The sequence below is a fragment of the Aptenodytes forsteri genome, unplaced genomic scaffold (assembly GCF_000699145.1).
Source record: "Aptenodytes forsteri isolate BGI_AS27 unplaced genomic scaffold, ASM69914v1 Scaffold299, whole genome shotgun sequence".
Taxonomy (NCBI): domain Eukaryota; kingdom Metazoa; phylum Chordata; class Aves; order Sphenisciformes; family Spheniscidae; genus Aptenodytes; species Aptenodytes forsteri.
This window is the reverse complement of record NW_008794154.1, coordinates 2,642,330-2,664,765: the sequence shown is the minus strand read 5'-3', so window position 1 is coordinate 2,664,765 and position 22,436 is coordinate 2,642,330. Positions and strand designations below refer to the sequence as shown.

General features: G+C 48.1%; 1 protein-coding gene across 5 annotated transcripts in view; it reads left to right on the top strand.

Annotated features, from left to right (window-relative positions):
- KCNAB1 (potassium voltage-gated channel subfamily A member regulatory beta subunit 1) overlaps nt 1–22,436 on the top strand; it is a 78,950-nt gene that overhangs the window by 4,763 nt on the left and 51,751 nt on the right. For 2 of the 5 annotated variants that reach the window (XM_019472027.1, XM_009279193.1), the window contains exon 1: nt 20,686–20,906. The exons of 2 other annotated variants lie outside the window; for them this stretch is intronic. In XM_019472027.1, the coding sequence (XP_019327572.1) occupies nt 20,686–20,906 (221 nt within the window). Of the gene's footprint in view, nt 1–1,460; nt 1,703–20,685; nt 20,907–22,436 lie in introns of those variants that run through there. One more of the 5 variants, XM_009279185.1, reaches the window with a different exon arrangement.

Genomic DNA, 22,436 nt, shown 5'->3' with positions numbered 1-22,436 from the left:
CACAGGTTGCCCAGAGAGGTGGTGGATGCCCCATCCCTGGAAACATTCAAGGTCAGGCTGGACGGGGCTCTGAGCAACCTGATCTAGTTGAAGATGTCCCTGCCCACGGCAGGGGGGTTGGACTAGATGACTTTTAAAGGTCCCTTCCAACCCAAACTATTCTATATTCTATGATTCTATGATTCTATGATTTAACTTATTTTTCTGATGTATTTGGGATTGAAATGACAGTCAGAAAATGGGTTGAGTTTTTAAAATAAAAGAGCCTCAGAAATCTGCCTCCATGGTGTGCATTCACACATTGTCATTACTTGTTCGCTGTGAGCTGGTGTTGGCCAGAAAAGGTTACTCTGGTCCTCCTGGATGTTACCTTGACTGAAGGGTGCTGGATGCCCTCAGGCACGGGCTTTGGTGATGCAGCAAAACCTGGGCTGTTTCTCCCATCACCCCTCAGGGATGAAGACCCTGAGAACCAGAAAATTTTTGTTTGCTATTTAGCAGTGGTGAAATAACTGGTTGTTGGTTTGGTATGTTTATTTTTAGGCATAGTGCTCAGACCTGTACCTGTGTCCTTGCCTGCTGCCCTGTGCCGAGAGGCAGCTGGTTCTATGGAGCGGGAGGTTTTGTAGCGGCTGGTGGCATCCGGGGGCTTTGCCGGCTCCCCTCCTGCAGCCCCTCTCCATCCACACATGGGCTCCTGCGGGGGCATGCAGCCTCCTAAAAGCTGGTGCTCCTTCCCTGCCCCGTCTCTGATGCCTGTAGTTCATTCCTTTCTCAAGTATTTCTTGTGTCTGTTTGTTTTTAGGTTATTTTTTTCTTCTTGGTGTTTGACTGCTCCGTAGCCTTTGTTTTCTAATTAATTGTGGAAGCCCCAGGAGGCTGCAGATACTGGGGAAGTTTACAGACCGGGTAACCTGAGCTGTGAGAGTTTACAATGAACTATGAGAAAACAAAATGTTTTAATGACTTGCATAAGAGATGCTTGCAGCATTCATCTGTCCAGGCCAAGGCCTGAAATAAACCCTGTGAAAATATTTGTTTTAAGTTTATTGGCCTTGGATTGAATCCCAAACAAATATTTCTCATTATCTAAATATAAGACCTGGGAAACAGGGTCGGTGCTCTATTCCCACTGGCAATCCTTATCCCTTGGAGTACTTGACCATTATAGGTTTCAGCAGATGAACAAGATTGCTGATCTTGGCTAGAATCCATCCTGGGCATCAATTAAAATGAGCCAGTTGCAATAATATAAAGAATGGCTGGGGGAAAGATAGTGCTCCATAGTCCTGTGGTCCTCTTGGGCAACACAATCCAGCTCATACCATCTTGTACTGGTGGGGGTGTGATGGCACTGGCCTCTCCTTTCAGCAGACTGTAGGGTGGACGCTCCTGAGGACCCCATACTCCAGCGTCTGCTGGGCATTGAGGGTCTCTCTTTGTAGCTCTGCGTGTGGACCATGCATTTGTACAAGCCCGCCTGTGCGGATATCCCAACCCACAAGCCAAGCCTGCAGAAGCCGAGCGAAGCACTCCTGAAAGGTAAAAAGCAAAGTGCGGTTCCCAGAACCTGCCCTCCTGCCGCGGGCTGGCCGGGGAAGCCAAGCCGAGCCGCCGAGCTGAAGCAGCTGGAGAAGTTCCTGCACCTGCATGGGCTGTCGCTGCAAGAGACTGTCCGAGCCGAGACGGGAATGAAGTACAGGTACTTCTGCATGTCCCTTGCTGGGGTACTTGGTGGCTGGCTGTTCGGCGGCAAACAGCTAAAACTACGGGTAACTTGACTGAGCAACCTGTGCACACCTTCAGGCAAGCTTACAAAATCTGAAGACGTTGTCTGCTTTAGTAGCTTTTCTTCTCTAAGTTTTCTGAGTACCATAAGAATTAGCATGACTTTGAGCAAAGCTAAATACATGTGATCTATTCTCTTAAAACTTTAAATTTGATCTTTTTCTTCTAACATTAGTTGTTTGTCTCCGTCTACTGAACTGCCTCTTTCAAATTTCGGTATAAGTATTTACTCTTTCTGATGTTTTAATAAAAGCTCATTTATTTATGTGCATTAAAAGCATAACGGCTGAACAGCGAAACAGAAAACATGGAGAATAGAGGTGTTCTGACTGTGGCTGGTGCTTCAATGTAATGTCTGTCCCCGCTCTGCCTTAAAACTGGAGCAAGAGTCTGGCTGGGTTCAGGCTGTGAAATACATGTCTTGTGTGTTAGAAAGGGCGTGCAAGGGAGAGGACCTCATCCATGTGGGGAGCTGGGACAGCCTGGGGAAAGAGGGTGTAGGCTGGGGGACGATGGGTGAGGACGACATCAGTGTGCTTAGTCTATCAGTTGTCATTTTGTTTTGTTTCAAAAGAGATTAATTTTAAAAGGATAACATCCCATATGAAAACTAGATACATTCTCTGTGCTTCTAATAAAATAAATTTTTCTTTGAAACATTTGCTTTCCCAAGAGATTGACTTTTGCCCATGGCTGGTCTGAGCTTAAAATTGAAATAAGACAACATGTTTACTATTTTTATGGAAACAGCACAGCTGTGTCACAGCTTTAGCTGCTGGCCGGGGAAATTTCTTGTTCTTTGGAGACACTGTCCAGGGAGGACCGAGTGTGTAAAAGAAGTGCTTTGGAGCCAGCATCAGAAGAAACGGCAAAGGGCTTTGTACCTCTGCTCTGCCGGCGCTGGCTGGGAATTCTTGGAGCAAGTTGGGGTTACTCAGCCTTGAAAGCCGATGTAAATGAGTAGAGAACTGAGCCTGCAGTGTTTGAGTGATGAAAAGGGAAAATGTCCAAAGGCAATGGAACGGCATCCCAGGGATGCCATGCTCCGAGCAGAGCTATGATAGAAGTAATGCCTGGCGTCACTCTGGGTTAGCAGGAACGATGCTGTCCCCGAGCGAGATACTCTGATTAACTGGGTTTTTCGGATCTGGAAGCTTGCCTCCCTTCTAATGAGAAATTCTTTTGCTCCCCTTCTGATGATCCTAATCCCATGTGGCAGTTGTGTTTGAAACGGTTGGTATTAGTACACACACTAAAGTTCCCATTTATCTTATTTCTCTGCTAATTCTGCACTTTCTATGGTGTTGATCCACTCCAGACATAGTTTAACACTTACTGTGCCCTCGCTGAGAAGCAGAAGTAATGTTGTAGTCACACAGTGTTCCCATAAAGCAGTTATGATCTGGTGTCTAAAGTTTCCTCCACAGGAGATTATCCTGCAGACCTCCCTGATGTACTGACACCTCCCTCATACTGAATCTGGCTGCTACTGAGTCAAAAATGCATTGGTCAAAACTCAACAGCAATGTTCATCTCTATCTGCTGCTGCACAGAAAACGTGCCCAGCCTGGAGGAGAAAACCTGCAAAGAGGTTGGGGAGAAAACTTCTGTAGGGATGGATACCCAATCCCCAGATGCGCTGGAGACTGAGTTTTTAAGTCACAGAAAAATGTGATTAATGAGATATTCTGGGACTGTCTTGTGCTCCTGAGGTAGCTAGCTGGTGTTGGCCTTGAGGCTTTACCCAGTGCAAGGGCTGTGGTTGCATGCTCAGCTCTAGCACGGGCTCTGTGCAAATCGCTTCATACACCTCTCTGTTTCTCGGCTTATAAAATGGAGCCTTTAGTCATGGTAAAATAAAGCATATGCTTAATTTCTATTGAAGCTGATGGATTCAAGCATATGCTTTATTTTAAGTATGTGCATTTTTCATAGTTGACAGAAACAGCTATAAAATATTGCATTTCACATATACCATATCCAGGAGAAGGAAGACTTCTGCAGGAGAGAGGCCTGTGCAGAGAGGGCTCTGCGGCAGGGCGGGAGGGATTTTCCGGCAGTTACTGCTTGCTGCTTTCTGTAGATTTTTGCTCTCCTAGCTTTAGAAGTACAGAGGCTCTTCTAGTTTTATTGTGAGCTTGAACGTTTTCTTTTCCAGCGTGGCTTGTTTTGCCTTCCAGATATTTCTTCAGATATCCACAGGTCTAGTCTAAAGACAGCCCAAAAAAACCCTCCTTTTTTATTAAGAGCTATTTAATTATGTGTGGAAAGTAATGAATTGTTAACAAGAAACACTTACTAAATACACATAAGCTGGTTTATTTGTAGGATGATTAGTTCTTTTTCCTTTCATTGCTTTAGCAAATACAGCTTGGTTCAGCCTATTACTGAACAACTGGAAGTGCAGCAGTGCATGAGCTTAGTTTGTTTCTGATGACAATAGTATTTCTCTCAGACGAAACGCCATTTGCAAAGCCAATTTGATGTCTTATTATCCAACAGGGTGTTCCTTGCACGGCTTCCTTCCATACACACTTTGCAGGGGTTTGAGCTCTCTGTGGGCTGGGTCTGTCCTCACAGCTGGGAAGCTGTGACTGTAAAACTTCTCAGTATTCTGCTCATCCATGGCTACAATAGCGTCTCTGTGCTTGGGCAGCTGCAGTTTGAGGGCCCAAAGGTGAAATGTTATATATATATGTTTGCAAAAGCACCCAGGCAGCTTTTGCAAAACATGCTGTTGGCAAATGTTATAGGTGGAAAGTATTTATGGAGGTCATGGACTCCAGAGGCGCTGCTGGATTAACCCACGCAGCAGCCTTCTGAGCTGGGGGTACAGTTTTCTAGACATATTTTATCTGTTTTATATTTAGTTGAGGTTTTGTGCAGGGAGGGTGAATTCTTCCCACAGCACACAAGTCCCTGGCAAACTTGCTTCATTTGGAGCGAGCCCCCCTGAGGCTGTCCTTCAGGAGTTCCTGCATCCTGAGAAAGTGCTGGAATGCTCTACCCAGTTCATGTTGCTTATGTTGGTTCAGCTAATTAAAAACTTGAAATTTAGGATTGTCACACTGAAGCTCTTGTATGAAGACTGGCAAGCAGGTAGCCCTTTGCAGGATGGGCTGCTTTTTCATTTATTTTCTGATTGCAATGGGAAATATCACCATCGCAGAGCGAGCGCTCAGCCGGTGCTGCAAGGAGTTAGCCACGGTGACCACGGGGAGGAGAGGGCACCTGCAAATTGTCAGAGACAAACTGGTAGTAAAACCCAGCCTCACTCAGCTTCTTCTTTTTCCCCAAATCACTTGCAATCTTGTTTGATGCATGAGGAGGAGGAGGTGGCTCGTACTGGTGCATGGCAGGCGGAGGTGCTGGTAATAAAAATATTGCCGTGACCAGATAGCCGATATCTCTTAATTCTGAAAAATGAAAATACTTACTGTGGCTAAATACAGCAAGAGGAAATACCAGAGAACTCTAGGGACAAGCTGATGGCAAAAGGGCTGTGATTTGTATGTCTCATTTGGTGTGTGTCTTACGGTGGTACAGGTCTGTGTCAGGAAAAGCAATAAGGGAGTGAACTATGCAGTCTGCAGCGCCAGAATGAATGTTGTTTTTCAACTACATTGTTATTTACTTTCTAAGTATTACTAGAGATCAAACATGCTAAACTTACTAGAAAGGCTATCCAGTTTGGTAACCTCACTGAGGCAATTATGGCACTTGGGTAACAGGTTCAAATCCTGAAATAGCAAAAGGCTTTTGGTGAGTACCACAATTTTGTGGTGACCACTGAAGGCACTGACCAGCATGCACAAAGAGATAAAATACTCCTGCAGAAGAACTATTGCTGAAAAGTCCCCCCCATGCCTGAGTTATGTCAACTTGTGGTAGACACAAAGGCAAACACCGTGTTAGAAAATTTAACATGCTTAACAGTAAAATACTGTGTTTTTTAATAAATTTCTGGGAGCTGACATTTTAAATCCTGCAGTCAGTGCTGGCCATCCCATTTCAAATGGATACAGTCAGCTGGGCTACAGAAAGCAGAGGGCTCTGAGTGATGGGATTGTCCCTACACCGGGTGATTAAACAGGCTTTTAGCTTAGGAAAAAGGTGATTGACAGGGATTACAGCAGATGTGTTTAAAATCAGGAACAGCCTGTGGCAATAACTCACTGTCTCCCATAACGCAGGAACCAGGGGGAATGCAAATGAAATTTCTGGACAACAGGTTTAAAACACAGGAAACACTTTCCCTGCATCTTGTAATGAAATTGGGGGACTCACTCTCATGGGATGTTTTGGATGCTGAAAGTATGAGCATGTTCAAAATGTTATTAGTTATCAGGCAAGGCCATCAAAGGCTATTAAATACAAAGGGGTGGATTTAACCTCTAGCACAGCAAATTTTTAAATGGCAGATGGCAGAAAGCCAAGACGATATATCGGGAACGGCATTACTGTATTTTTGTTCAGTTCTCTATAATCTTTCCTCAGCACCTGCTCCTGGACATTGTCTGAGCTGTGTGGCTGATCCGCAGGGATGCTTTGCTCTGTGCCGGTACGGCTGTGTTTGCACTGTGCAATAGGAGACGAGTAAATGTGCAAGGGTTGAGCAGGCACATTGCACTCTTCAGCCCTTGTCCCTTTTTCTGGGGTCGTGTTTATACACCCACAGGGCTACTACAGAGAGGGGAATTTGGGAATGATCACCTTGCCATAGCTGCTTTTCCAGGCTCCCTTGGTCAGGCTTATTTCATACATCGAAGCTTTAAAATATCTAATCTTTAGATGGCAAAATATATGAGAGCACTCGACATGGTCCTATAATCCTGCACTGTAATCCCGTCCTGATCTGCTCAGTTCAGAGCACAGTTGCATTACATTTATTGGGATATAGCTTACAGCGTTAATGTTTTCCCTATTTCCTGTGCAGATTGATCGACAGAGCTGCATCCAGCTATGTCCTTTTTCTTAACAGCCAGCATATTTTTCATAAGTGGTTTTTTTTTTTCTTTTTCAGTCCGTTCAAACTATAGTGCCTGCTATCTAGTGCAATGGTAATGGCAGATATTCCCATGTCTATCCTTTTTCCAAATGATTTCAGTTTCCACTTGCTCCTTCGTTTTTGTGTTATTTTTGTAGGGTTCTTGCCCATACCACGCACTAATGGGGGAGGATGGGATGAAAACAGGGGACGTGTCTGGGTTAGGATGTGAACAGGGTATCAGCATGTGTGTACGGTGTTTGTAGCGTGGTATTTCCTCCATGAAGTAAGAAATCCCATTTTACTCCTTCGGAAGAATGGTACATAGAGCTTGTGTGCAGCGTGAGCCCCATCTCCCCGGCTGGGTTTCAGCAGGAGGAGCTCTTTAGCTGTTTGTACGATGCTGGCTCCTGATCCTGCTGCTTTCTGCCTTGCTGCCATCGCCAGCAATAAACACATGCGTGCGTGCCTGCACACACGTGTATGCACACACACGTGCACATGTGCTTCCTTTTGCAGTATAAAGTCCTCAACAAAGCTGTGCAAAAGCTCAGATCCACCCTGCCGGTACTTCTAGGGTTACTCACACCTTTCCGTAGGAAGCTCCCCATGCCATAGGTGGAAGACAAAGCAAATTTTGTCCTCCCAGTTCACCACCTCAGCAGTAAATCCCAGCTAACCCTTAGCTGCGTGCAGAGCAGCAGGTCCTGCTGGTGCCCAGCAGGAATTCGCACGCTTGCTACTGCTTTTCATGCACCTTCTGCTCCTGTCAAACTCCAGCTTGAAAGCCTGTGCTGCCAGATGCTGAATAAATCATCAGCTCCGTGGGCAGGGTGCTGCCTGCTGAGCCTGCTCTCCGCTCCCCGCCATGGCATTGGTGGTGCAGAGCATATCCAGCATCTCTCCAGGGGGCTGACTGGAAAGTTTGGGATATTTATGGGTATATTTGTATACAGGTTTGAAGTCTGCAGTCTGTGTGCATGCCCTGGGATAAAACTCAGTCCATGTGGTCTTGGTTAAAACAGGTTTTTTTTGGAGTCTTTGGGCTGACTTTGGGATCTGCTGACATTGGGACCTCACCATACGTTGTACTGACACAAACTGCTGAACAGTGGATTGAAGGGGGGTTGAGTTTAGGAAAATCCCAGCTAAACCTCCTCTAGCATCTGTCAGGTTGCTGGTTTGTTTCAAAGCTCCATCCTTGAGGAAAATGACCATAAAACCAGGCTCTGGCAAGCCTTTGAAGAGGTTAGCTTCAATGCCAGGCTGAGAGCAGGTCTTTGTATCACCAACTGTGGTGTGTGCTCCGGCAATGCTGGCTCTGTGCTTGGCATTACAGATGGCTGTGGTTCAGGTGGAATAAAAATGGATTTTGGTCTTCAATACAAATCCAATACTGATGCAATCACATTTCTTTTGCTTTGCTTAATTGAAGTAAATAACCAAATGCGATGGCAGCTGCTCTTCCAACATCTTTCTTCCTCCCTGCAGTTACTCCTCCTGCCCCATGCCCTCCCTCCCACTGTAGGTCTCCCAGTACGAGCAGAAAATGCCCCTTTTCAGCCCCAGCAGTGCAGGTCTATGGCCCAGTTGGTGCTTAGAGAATTCCTTTGATTTTTTCTCTTGGTTATTAATCCTAGTTTGTACACTAATGATTATTAATAGTGAATTTTCATTGCATTCAGAATTTGCAGGGCTTGCAAGCTTGGAGTAATGTAAAGAGGAAACTTTCCTGGAAATGCGATACTGTGTCCAGTCCAGCAGATTCCAAAGACAAAACATTTAGGATAAGAAGTGACCTTCTGAGACCTGGGAATATTTGGGAAGAATTTGGCAGAATCAGAGTAAGTGTCTGAGAGGAGAGGAGGCAAAGCTGCAATGTGATTCCAATCAAGCTTAATTTTAACAGAGAGCTGTCGGGCACAGGGACCCGTCATCCTCAGATTGCAGTTTTCTCCTCTTCCTCAGAATTACTCCAGCATCAGGAAATAGTTGCTGGGTCAGGGAAGTGGATGGAGATTTAGGTTATGGCTGATGCTAGCCTTGAAGGAGGGGATGCTGGCTCCTGGGGTGCTGCTGCGGGACTCCCCCATGGCACAGCTCCAGTCCATGGCTGCTTCCCAGGACGGACTGCAGTAAATAACACGGGAGTAACAAATCTAACATGAGGCAGAGCTGGAGTGTGTGCCCTGCAGTAGTACTGGAGTGGGGGATCACCTGGGGATTCTGCTCTTGGTACTTCTAGATATACTTTCTAATGCTATCTGCTATGAAATACTAGGTGTAACTACAGTATTTCAGGATGCTCCTTCAATCAATGACTCTCCATCCTCTGGGCAGTCTGTCATGCTGGTGCAAGTACGAATGTCTTATGTGTGCTCTGGAAGTACCAGCATCACCCCTGCACGCTCAGCAAGCGATGGAGCTCAGCAGGGCGATTCTTTGCACTGTTCTTTGAATCAGAAGTTGCTTTTTTTACAGTTTAAGCAAGCCAACATGATCAACTGAAATGTATTTTTATTATTCTGTGGTTTTTGCCATACTGAGGTGACCACCTTTCTATTTCTCCATCTCCCCGTCAGGCAAAGGCCCCCGTGGGTGCACGGGTGGGACTGCAGGCAGCCGGGCTCTCCCCAGCTTTGCTGTGTGCTGCTGCCTGGGGAGGCTGACTTGAAAGGCAGCTTTTTCCATGGCTAAACTGCCTGCTGCGGACCTGCTACTGCCCGATAAGCTTTTTTTTGTTGTTTTCAGTATGCATTTTCATAGTTGCTTGGCTTCATCCCCATGCCAGAAAGACTCCAGAAGACAACACAGCGTTTCTGTAATTCCAGTCGCACGGCCGCTATTTTTTCCTGGGGTATTTGTGAAGTACATGGGGGTCCTTAGTGTGTCCAAATAGGCACAATGACACTGTCAGGGGGAGCCTCTTATCCTGGCTGTCCAGCCACAGGCGGGGTAAGCAGATCCCCCTGACAGCACTCGGTTACCCATCCCAGCTGGGGTGATGAAATGCACATTTTTCACTGCAGAAAAAGACACTCTGTAGATTGCAAGAGTAATTATTCTTCTCCCCTGAGGACCTAATGAGCGGTTATGCATTTGGCAATAAGTAATGACCCTCTTGCAAATCCTTTTGTTAATTAAATGGGCGCCATTCCAGTATGAAAGTGGTTGTTCAATACCGTTTGGGATGCGCTCGGAGATCAGGGACTACTTGCCTGGCCAGCAGGGGCCCTGGGAAGTACAGTGGATCCTTGGCTTGGAAGTGCTTGGCAGTGCTTGGAGATCACTTGGAGACTTGACAGTGCCTTGCCTTTAATTTACTAAAATGACATTACGCCGCTCTGAGGTACATCGTGCTCCTGCCTCGAGTGCAAAAATAAAAGTTAAAAAGCCTTTGCAGAGGGCTCTGGAAGTGAAAAGAGCAATATTTTTCCCCTTAGTCCAAAGGGAGTGGAGGGAAAAGTGAGGGAGCTAAAGAGTTCTCAAAACCCCTGGCTTTTTTCCGCAGCAGAGCTCTGCCTGCACCTCTGAGCAAACACAAAACGTTCCCAAAGCCTGCTCTGGCAAGACCTCCCGGTGGAAGAAGTCACCCTGTTCAGGTAAAAAGCAGATTCCAGAAGTCCTGAAATGATGATTTTTTAACTAGCGATGTAGGCTAGTAACTAAGTTGCGGAGGAAGTGCTGACGCAACGGTTTTTGCTGTATCACATTCCCCAAAGAGGAGCCTGGCAGTGTGAAAAGGCAATGATAAAATTAATTGGACTGAAGATCAATTCTTAGTAATCTGCTGCATTTCAGCGAATGACATTGTTCTGGGTGATGTGGTAATTCTCCTCAATGACTAATTCCAACAGATGCCTCTCATTATTTTGGGAGTGCTGGTCAATGTGAAGAGTTTTCTCTCCCATGCAGGGAGGGAGGTCTTGTGCCAGTTTTGTTGGAGGTAGCTGATGGGATTCTTACCCTGTGCCACTCACTTTAATAATTAGAAATGTTGTGGCAGCTGAAAGAGAGAATCTCAGGAGAAGAATTAGAATTCTTTTTTAAAAAATACTGTTTGGGAAGGTGATATTTTAATAGTGCTTATTATTCAATATTGGTTTATGTAAGATAATCACTGATTGAGACACTCAGCTGTCATTTAGTTTGCTCACAAAAGAGTGCAGGTCCCCACGCTGGCCAGAGAAGGATGCAGCTCAAGAGAAAGCCAAGGGTTCCCAGGTGAGTGGGACGTTTGCTGAAGGGGTATCTGTTGGAAGAAAGTTTTGCAAACAGCGCAGTCTCTGGTAGCTCGCCTTTATTCTGACCCTCTGCCAGCTCATCTCAAAGAGTCAGAAGTTATTGTATGGTAATTAGTCATCCATCTGCTATAGCGCATCCCGGAAAAGGGCAGAATGGAGTTGTGTATTATTCAGCATCCAAGACCGAGACCTTGGCAACATATTTCTTCATATAAGTTAATTTAGAGTTTTAAGCTGTTACAAGTAATGCTTGGGTGATATTTGACGTGTATGAATAACAGAATAATATACATAATTGCCTAAAATCTACTATTCAATAAGCACAGACAAGTTGGAAGAACATAGCTTGAGCTGAGCTTTATTTGGAATAAATTTATCAGTCAGGTTAACGTGGGAAAAATCTGCATTTTTTGTATGTGTGGTCTAGAATATGAATATGGCAAAATGGAAAACCACTTGTTTGCCACGAGCTGCCAACCTCAGTGCGTTTCTCTAACTTCTCACCTTCCTTTAACTATTTTATATTTTTATGGTAGAAAAACTGGTTGCAGTTGAAAACGTTTAGTTGTTATTCCACACCTCCTGCAGGGAGGCTGGTTTCTGGCCGGCAGCCGCGGGCTGTGCTCAGGGCAGGTGTTAGGGCTGACATCGCTTCCTTCGGTGCCCCTGGACCAGGCTCTGCCCTGCCACACTGCCCAGGGAGAGGATGTGTGGGCCCTGATGCTGCTTCCCTCGAAAAACCCTGAAATACAACAGAAGTGAGAAATGTGTTGAGCAACCTGCGGCCACGTGCTGTCTGGTGTCCCTCAGCCTGGCACGAAAACCCTGAATGCCCGGGGATACCGGTGGGCTCCCCGGGACCACGCTGCTACTGCTGGGGATGCTCCTTTCCTCTGGGCCCGGGATGCATTGCTCAGTAACCAGGATACCCGCATCAGGGGCTCCAGCCTCTCCTGGGGGGAAAAAAAACAAGAAAACCTCTTGTACTGTGCAGTGGAGCTTTGTGCAGCTCTAAGAGTTTTAATAATGTTTAATCATGTTCAATGTGTTACAATGCATTAAAATAAAGGTCGTTTCTGGAGCCCATCTTGTAAGCCACTGGCTTTCAGTCATCTGAGAAATGAAACAGATAGATAACATGGAAAAATTAAATTACCTGGTTTGGAGTGGGGGGTAGTGCAGCTAATAGGGTGATAGGCAATATTCTGGTGGATGTTTTCCATCTGCAGGGATAAGTGACTGATTAATTGAATTGGGCACCTGGTTCGTTACATCCTCTTTGTAAGACATGGAAAGCTCTGGGTCTCAGTTTCAGTATTGATTCTTTCACATTATATTAAGTGACAATTTATTTAATATTACGTAGAGCTGGATAACTATTGCATAGTTCTTTGGTAGCAGGCAGCTCCCTTGGTGCCTGGGGGCTGTACCAGGGGATGCTGTCAGCTCCCGGTGGGTGCTCCTGGTGCAGGCAATGAGCATCCACAGGGTGCTGGCAAGCGGGCGCCTTGGACATCTGGGGGAATTGAAAATTAGGTGGGAGTTTGTTCATTAATTCCTCGTGAGTGGATCTCTATATGATGTACAGATTGCATACACCATATAGAAATGCATGCAAAAAAAAAAAAAAAGGAAGGCTCTGAAACCGGGTGGGTTTAGGAAGTTGGAACAGGCGAATTTTCTCCTTTGATGCTACTTATTTTTAAACCCCCATTTCTGCAGGGCGACCTGGCGCAGCCGTGGTGAGACTGTAGCCGAGGGTTTCTGCTCTGGGGGCTCAGATCCCGCTCGGGCAGAGCAGAAAACCTAAGCAGCGCTGCCCGCAGGGAAGCCATCTCACACATGTATAACCCTGCTGGCATCTGGCTCAATTCTAATTAGAATTAAGCAAAGCTAGTGTATTTTTCATGCCAGTTTTGACTCGTTTATCGTTTCATCACATCCTGAAGAATCTCTAATCAAACGTGGCGATTACCCCTGCAGAAGAGAAGGGCAGCGTTTACAGTTTCACACAGCATGCCTTCCTGGGCCTGCGACGATGCTGCCTTATTTATACCCTGGCCTTAACACATTGCACGTGTTAGCAGGGCCAGCAGCCTGGCTCCGTTTGCCCGTGCTCTTACGCTCCTGGTTTCGGTCCCTTCTGAGAGGATGGAGCCCTCAGAGCCCAGACGGCAGGCGCAGGGCTGGAGCTGATAACAAATCTCATGTGCTATCAGAGGCAGCCCGGGCTGGGCGCTGCAGCCAGCCTGGCTGAAAACCTGCCAGAACAATGTGTTTTAACTAAAAAACATTTAATGGGAATTTTGATCAGTCTTCCTCAAGTCCAATTACAAATGCAAATTAAGTTTTTCATGTGAAACCAGTTAAAATATGACGACTTGTTTGCTAGATAAGCGCAATGCTTTTGTTCTGCAGCTCATTTCCTTGCCGAGCTTCCAGCATTGTTATCAAAAATAAATGTTCCTCATGGGTTTAGATACGCCCTGAAAGAGCTACAAATCGCTGTGGGGTTCATTACTGCTGTTTCAGACGGGACCACTCCTCAGCTGAACGGGTGAGCATCCCACTGCAGCAGGGCCTCGGCTGTTAATTGAAATTAATACCATGGAAGCCCTTTTGGGAGATGCATCCTAATGCCAGCTCACTCCTGGCCTCTTCTCCCCGCTCTCCTGGGTGGCAGCGCTTGTTATCTCGCCAGTGTCCATATCAGCCCAATTTATGGAGATGTAATGGAACTACTGCAATCATAAGTAATTAGCCCAGCAGGAAACCTGTTTTCAAACAGCTATTGAGATGGAGTGAAATGGCTGAGAGATGCGCACAGGCTGTATTTATAATCAGAGCTTTTATGGCCCAATGAAACTTTTATTGGGACATAACACCGAATTTCTCTGAGTGCGTTGTGCTGTGCTGCGGAAAAATTATTGTGTGGAAGTCTGAAAATCAAGGATTTGTGACGGTATATTAAGATAATTCTTGTGAAGGCCAGTCTTGGAGACTACTACCTAAAACATCTGCGCTGGATTTTGGAAAGGCAGCTGCGGATAGACTGCGGTGGCTGTAGCAAGATCTGGTCTGTCGGATAAAATAAAGAAGGGCATTTTTCGGATGGAAAAGCTCCAAGGGCAGAACTCTGCATTCCCCAGGCCCCGCTTCTGGAGTGGGATCCTGCCATCACGGCGCTGTCAGCTGCATTTTTAGTGCTTCCGTGCAGCTTTCTGAAGTTTGGCTGATCCAATCACATTGCATGCAAAGTCCTGCTGAGCACCTGTCAAAATGTCCAACGTGGTTAAAACTCTATCATGAACGCTGAAACCATATTTTTAATGTGCCTCTAGCCTGGAAGTGGTGACTTTTTCTGTCCTGCTGCATCTCACTGGTCCCTGGAGCTGCTCTGGCCATGGGTGCAGAGGGCAGGTTCCTTCCCTGTAGGGAGCAGAGGGAAAGCTGCCGGGGTAGAGGCAGCTACAGGGTTATACAGCAGCTGGTACTTAAGGGTTGTACTGCATTTTACACCCAAGAGCCAAGTTAGGTGCTGGTTTTGCTGGCTTGCAGAGTGCTGGTGGGATCTCCTCTGCAGACGCCCGGCTGAGGTCCTGTAAGGCAGCACAGAGAGCTGCTGTCAGCCTGGCCTGGGCGGCCACCGGCGGGAAGAGCCTGTGTCTGCGGCGCTGGGAAAATGGTTCAGACTTCGCATTTAATATTGCATGTAATTATGCAGTGGTGATGCAATGCTGATGATTTGCAGTGCCATAGTGAGCAATGATAACCGTAAACTTCTGCTTATGCATAGCATTGTGGTGGTATCGAGAACAAAAGCAGTTTGAACTGTGTCCCTCTCCAAGAGCTCTGCATGCCTGCTGGCAGCACCTCGAGAAGCATCTGCGAGGCTGGTGGGGATGTCAAAATGCGCTGGCCCAAAGGGTGCCCTGGAAGAGAGGGGACTCAGACAACCAGAAACCCCCAGCGGGAGGAGCACATGGCTGCTTTGTGCTGTGGAGTAAATGCCCTTTACCTGCCAGGAGCAGCTGTCTGAATGCTGCCCTAGGGTCAGCACAAGCTTCAGCTGAGGGGTACTGGCACACAGCCCCTGGCAGGCAGGCATGGGGGTGCTCGGGACATCAGGGCTCCTCCAGATTCACATCCCAGGCAACTTGCTCGGTGGCACCCTCTATCCCCAGCTTGCAGGAGGTCCCCAACGCCTGGCAGGGACACCGACCCACCCACGGGCCTTGGCAAAGTCCCTCCATGAGCCCTGGGAGAGGCTTGCGGCTGCACAAGTGTAATCTGGTGTGAGCAGCTGGTGCTCTCGGCGCAGCCCCCAAATGGACTGGAAAGTATCATTAACTGTTCACCCACCACTATATGATATATATGGAGACACAACTTAAACAAAAAATAGCTAAACTGAAAATAATTTTATGCATTGCTAAAAAGGAAGGCTTCTAGCAAAGAAACTTCGCAGAGGGGCTCATCTGACATGGGCACTGATGGGTGCTACGTTCGCTGCTGTATTAAGTTGCTGTCTTCTCTTAACTTTGAAGAATTTCAGTTAAAGAGCTTAAACTGGCTGAGATGGCATCACTATTGGTGACTTGGATTGCTGGTTAGCATGCAGGGATGTGGGTTTATGTAACTGGCTGCATGTGGTTGGTGTCCAGCTCTCCTCCGTATCGCAACCTGCAGCCAAACACCATGGTGTGTCTTCCACAGTGCATAAACCTCTAACTGAAGTAAGGTGAAAACGTACCCTAATTATGTTGTGATTATTGAGAACGTCCTGGGGTCACTGGCCGGCCCACAGCCCCCACGTGTCCTTGCAGATGTGCCAATCCTGCCTCCCTTACAAAGCAAAAATGCGTTATTTGGAGCCTCGGAGCCAGGTAGCTGCCGAGGTCCCTGCAGTGGTGAGGGGTGGTGCAGAGGGTGTATGTGGGGCAGCCTTCCTGGGCGCCCACCTGCTCAGGCATGGAGCCGCAGTTCCTCGTCCCAGGGAGGTAACTGGGATGGATTCGTTTTATCAGCACTCAAAATTTAAAAGACAATTTTGTAAGAAATTAAGGTTAAGATTGAGAAATACTCAGATTATTTATGTAAAAGATGAGATTTTATATAGACCAATGAAAATTTCCAGTTTACTTTTTTAGGTAGAAACATTAACTTTGCAACTGGTGATGAAAAAAAAAGCATTTTTAAAATAATTTTTTTAATAAATTTTTACTTATAAAAATTTTTATATATTTACCAAGTAAAGGTTTTACTGGCCTTAACACATTGCAAGTAAAGGTTTTACTTGGTAAAAGCCTGAACAGCGCAGGGATGGAGGCAGAGGCAATCTGCTCTACCTTTTAGCCCATGCTCACCAGCTGGCTTGGCCTCGTTGCTTGTGCAGCGCATATTGTTTAATTAACATATGTGGCTATTGCAAGTACAGACTTCTGCTGAGGTCTGAGCACAAGAAAGGCATGAAATTAAGACTTGCCATCTTAAAAGATTGACAGAGCCTGCCAGAATTTATATGCAGCATATTGGTATTACCAAAAATACAGGTTTAGCTGGCAATCAGCTTAAATTTAAGGAAATTAATAAGATGCTAATTGATATTTGTTCAGTGAAATGCTCTGCTTTGGCAGAATGGCACGGCAGAGTAATTAGTGTAAATAGCCTATGACTGCAGCCATCAGGAAGCAAAGTCTCAAGCCAAACTTGGCATAAAGTTTCAAAGTTGCTTCACCAGAAGGTGAAATTTAAAAGAAAAAAAAGAAAGAAGCAAACAGCACGTTCAGCTTGAGCTGTGCCAGAGGGCCAGCTCAGCGTCGGCTTGAAATGTTTCATCTAACCCAGACCGAAGGACCTAATTTTATTTTTATATTTTGGGCTGCAGAAGCATCTTTTTCCTGCTTTTTACAGCAAGAGACATGCTACTGCCCGGCCCCCAGGAGCGGAGAGCCCCTGTGCCCCCAGTTTAGCCAGTGCTGCAAGCCCTGCCTGCGGGGAGCACCGGAGAAGGGCTTGTCCATCACCCGCTCAGCTGCACGGCCGCAGCTCCCCTTGGTGCCTCCACAGGGACCAAACCAGGTCTGAATAAAGTGTTTTTTCCCTTTTGGAGGTTTCCATTCTGCTTGCCGCAGCAATGCATGTCATCCTGCCCCTGCAAGGTCCTGGGCGAAGAAACAGACTGTTCAGAGCATTGAAACGTGTATTTGTGTAGGAGCTATAGAACATCTCCTGGCTTCTGCACTTGCCTAGAGCATCCTGCTTGCTGTAGGTCTGTGTTTGGCTCTTGTCTTTATTTTGAACCCCGGGATGGGTGCAGCAGCTCCTGGGATGGGGACCAATGGGGATCACAGGAAAAGCAAACCCAGTGTGGTCATGAGCATCTGTGTTAAAACAGATTTGCTTGATGAAGCATTTTGAGCAAGTTATTTAGTGAGCAATTGTCATCTTCCTCAGGGGGGAAACGCATACTTGGCAAAATAGCTGCATCTGTAGCGGTTTGGTGGCACTGAAGCAGCACGGAGAGCCTGGCCAGGGGCTCATGGCTGAACCTGAGCTGCTACCGCACTCCAGTATCGTCCTCCATTGAGGCTGTCACGTGCCTCTTGTTTTATAAGCTCAGGGTTTTCATGATACAAAATTATGTTATTCTAACATTTTAGTCTAGAAGTGATTATCTTGTTCAGGGAAATGAAATAAATCCTGTATTTAAATACATATTTCTTTGGCAGAGACTGTAACCCCTCCGAAGCTAAGCGGCTTGAGTTAATATGCTCTGCAGGATGTGCCAGCGCAGAACGTGACTGTCCCTTTCTGTCCCCTCGCCTGGCACCTGAGGGCATGGGCAGCCATGGCAGCAGGGTCAGTGACCAGGATCTGGGTGACAGTGACCTGGGCACGTCCCCAGGACCAAGTCACGTCATTTGGCAGTGCTGGCAGAGCCAGCTGCTGGCTGCAACGGGAACTGTCCAGACACGTATAGAACAATATGTAAAAATACATCTTCTTGAAATATCTGTGCCCAGCAAGAGGATGCTGTATGTCCATCAGAGAAAGAAATAATCCCGGTTTTGTCAATCTGGCTTTGGGCTCTGAAATAGAAAAGCTGGCCTCCAAAAGCCGAGTGGGTGCTTAGTCTGCATTGGGCTGGCTGCGCTGTCAAGGCAGAGCCCTGTGGGTGCTACCCACGCTCCAGCCGCATCCCCCAGTCCCATGGAGACATGGAGTTTGTCCTGGACGAGGCCCCACTGTGGGGCACCTTGGTGTCAGTGACCCCATGGCTTGTGCCCCCAGATGACACACTCTTTTCTGGGTATTTGACAGCATTTATTTGTGATATGTAATACTAACTCACTGATTAGATGTCTGGAAACTCTCTCAAAGCTAAATCTTGTGTCTGAGACAGAGCCTTGCAGCGGTTAGGTCAGCTGGTTATTACTTAACTTTCTGACTTCCACCCCACAGATCAGCCCTGCCCTCCCTTCCTCCAAACCTTATGCCAAGGGGTCCATCTGCCCTGAACCCGTGCCTGAGGGCGAGTCCAAGGGGCCCACTCACGGCTGGGAGTTTGTGGGTCTGCTGTATGATTAACTGTTAAACATCTTTTGGAAAATATCATAAAGTAACTTTCTTTACGCTGATATAATGCTTTCCATCCTCAAAGATGGAAACGTTAATGAGACATTAGATAAACAAACTGCAGAGAGATTGTCAGAAGCTGTTCACCCTGGGTGGTGGGTGGCCTTGGCTGGCTGCCGGCTGCCCACCCAGCTGCTCTCACACTCCCCCTCCTCAGCAGGATGGGTGGGGGAGAGAAAACTGTGGTGTGCCCCCGCTGCAGGGGAGGAAATAAAAAGTTTGTCATCCTGAGTTCAAAAGAGGTTGTCATCGCCACACCAGCACCTCCAGCTTCTCTCTTCTTGCCACTGCTCCTGCTCCACCTTCACGTGCCTTGAGCAGGAGAGAGCTTGGCAGGTCACTGGGGAGGCTGTGGGGTCTCCAGCCTCGGAGTTATTCACACCCCAACGGGACAGGATCCTGGGCAGCCTGGCCAATGAGCAGGAGGTGGGTGAGAGGGCCTCCAGAGGTGCCCACACCCTCACCCCAGCCCTCCTGGGAGTCTGAGGGCAGATTTAGGAGTGGGGTGTGGGGAACTCTTGTAGACCATTTCCCACCAGCCTGTGCAGGGCTGGGGAAAGGACAGCGGGTGACCGCAGCCCCAGCCCTCACCCACCCACCCACCCGCTCTGCACTGCCACCCATGCACACCCCATGAGCACCCTCTCCCATGGGTCTGCACCTAGGGCACGCCCAAACCGTTGCTCACCACCCCCCACCGCCTGTCCTCCCACAGGGCTGCTCTGCTGGGTGGCAGTGATGGGCAGGGGTCCTGGGGGTGACTCCAAACCGCCCCCATCCTTGCCTCGCCCTCCCACTGCTCTGGTGAGCAGCTCACCAGCCCAGGGGTCCCCGGGCTGCCCCTGCCCTCAGCGCCCAAAGCCAGCGCCCTGGGAGAGGCGGCCCGGGGGGGGCCCGCGAGCTGCCGGGTCGGAGCCGAGCTCCCTGCTTCGACTGCAGCCCCGACTGCAGCAAGGGACGGGGATGGTTTGGTTCAAAGACTTCGCGCTGCGGTTTATTTGGCTGGCGCTGCTGGGGGGGAGAAGGGATTAACCCTGGCACTGCTGCGAACGTGGGTCTGCAGGCGGCGGCTCCGGGTGCCAGAAACACGGGATTAATGTCTTAACTCACTGGCACACTGTAGCAGAGCGATTTTTCTTCCCCTCCCCCCCCCCTTTTTTTTTTCATAATTAGCCCATTTTAACATTGAATTGTTCCTCGCTATAAGAGGTCCTCTCTTTGCTAAGCGATGCCGGCAGCTATTTTGACGGGAGGCATCTGCCCGAAGCGCCTGCCTTCCCTCTGAGCACAAAGGAGGCCCGTTCCCATGCTTCCCGCAGGCTCCTGACAGGGCGATCCCGGGAGCCGCTGCAGAGCCGGGGCCGCGCCGCCCCCCGCGCCCGCTGCCAGCCCCGGCGCTCGGGCGGGCTGCGATGGGTGGGATGTAGCGGACTGCTGCATCTGGGCAAAGGAGAACTGATGGATATTGCTGGTCCTTAGAGGCTGGCTGGCGAGTCGATGGTTCTTCAGCCGGCAAGGCTGCCTGTTCAGCAGTTCGTGGTCCAGCGGGTGCTGGAGCCAGCACTTGCAGCATGCCTGCGTTGATTTAAAACCGGCAACCAGAAGCAAGCCTCGATTTAAGATTTAAAACCGGCAACCAGAAGCAAGCCTGCATCAAGACAGAGTGCTGCTGACGGTTCATCATGAAGGAACAGCTTTATGTTTCTGAAAGCACCTGACTGGATGGATGCTTTTGTCTAAGCAGCAGCAAATATTGCAAGGGGAGATCTGAGAGCGAGCTGAAATCGGCTCTTGCAATTGCTTTGTCAAGTTCGGGGCTTCTCTCCTCCTGGCATCGCAGGCACGCAGCCCGGCTTTCCTGGTGACCCCCTGCTGCCTCGGCTACTTCTGTGAGTTCAAGGTCGGCAGGTTTCCTCGGCAGCGTTTGGGACCGAGCCCTGTGCTGCTGGGCAGCCTGCAGCCCACGTCAGGGTGGCCGGAGGCTCTGGCTGCGACCTGGACGGTGACTAAAGGTTTACCGAGGGCGCGATGCAAGTGTCCATCGCCTGCACAGAGCACAACTTGAAGAGTCGAAATGGTGAAGACAGACTCATCAGCAAGCAGAACACCACTACCCCAAACGTAGTGAATGCAGCCCGGGCAAAATTTCGGACAGTGGCTATTATTGCTCGCAGTCTGGGGACATTTACCCCTCAGCACCACATTTCATTAAAAGAATCCACCGCAAAGCAAACAGGCATGAAATATAGGTATGGTCATGGTATCGTTCTTTGTTATGTTGCAGTGCAATAGCTCTTTACTTTGCCTCTAAAGAATTGCCTGCCTGGATGCATCTGATTTTGCAGAGGAGCTCTCTACTAAGGTTATTAATAGATTTTTAAACTTGTGCATAACTGAATAGCATTTGGGTGTTAATGTTTTTGCAGGCATATGTATTTGTGATTTTACACAAAAAACACTTGCCTGGCTAGATTATATACAACATTGTGAATTTACGACAGTGGTGTTAAGATGGTTTCTATTAAGTGCTCAATATAACTTATATTGGTACTAATGAGCAGAAAAATCAATTAGCAAAGCATGTTTGAGGCTGGACAGGAAAAGTTCATTTGCAGTATGTTGTATGGAGCGAAAAGAAGTGTCTGCCTTGGGTACCATTTCATCATGGTGATCGCTTACTGACTTTTCACCTGGTTCACGTAGTGAAGATGAAATCAAAGCCAATTTTAGGTGAAATGTAGAAAAAAAAAAACATGGGCATTCTTATAAAATGCCTCATGCATCTTACAAATTTTTATTACTCCTACCCTAGGCAGGAAAAATAATGAACGGCTGTGACTTCAGTCTGAAGTGCTCGGTGCGGTCAGCTGATAAGCCTCTCTGTCACGCCTTCAGCTGAAAATGAGAAGGATTTCTATGACTTTGGTGGTTGGCTTTTGCCTGTTCAGGATGTCCCTTTCAGCCACTAATGGGTGACGTTATTGGAACTGGGAGAAGGGAACAGCCTGAGGACACTCTGCACACCTTGCCCGAGGCAGAGCTGCTGCCTCCATGAGCAGCCCTGTGCAGAGCAGCCTGGCAGCTGGCGTGAGGGGGTCTCCATGGGCAGGGTGTGGGGAGGGCAGCGAGGGACGCAGGGCTCCAGGCAACTTTAGCCGTGCTTGTTCCCAACCCACCACATAACGGCTGGTGCTCCCGCGTAGCCAGCCGTACCAGCTCTGGGGGAGTGGCACGGGGTGAGGATGCAGTTTTGCAGTTACGCTGATTTTACGGTCATTGGGACTGATGCAAAGCCAAGCTGGCTTTAGCACCATTACATGAAATTCAAGCATGCGTGCAGCTCAGCACAGGGCTTGGTTTAGGCAATTCTGTAGTTATGAAAATTTCAATATTAACTCTCCAGGAACCACGGGACGTATGGAAGCAGAGTGAATGGGATGCTCAGATGTAATTTGCTGTGAGTTGTCTGAAGGGCTGATAAATAACGCGGAGGCTTTGCATGAGTGGAAGCCTGGCCTTTCCGACTGCTTGTTTATGTCATTCAGCCATGACCAACTTTTAGCAGGAGTGTTGCACACTCCCGCTGCTTGCTCCCTGGCACGGTGTTGGCAGCAGAAGCGGTCTGGGTGGCGCTCCCGTGGCGAGCCTGTGGTGAGAGCAGAAATACTGATTAATATCTCCCGGAGCCAGCTCCCAGCCTGACGGGGTGCTGGGGGGTGGTGTGGTGGGGCAGGCTCAGTGCTCTGGGGGGGCTCCCAGGGGGCAGCAGCCCCAGATCC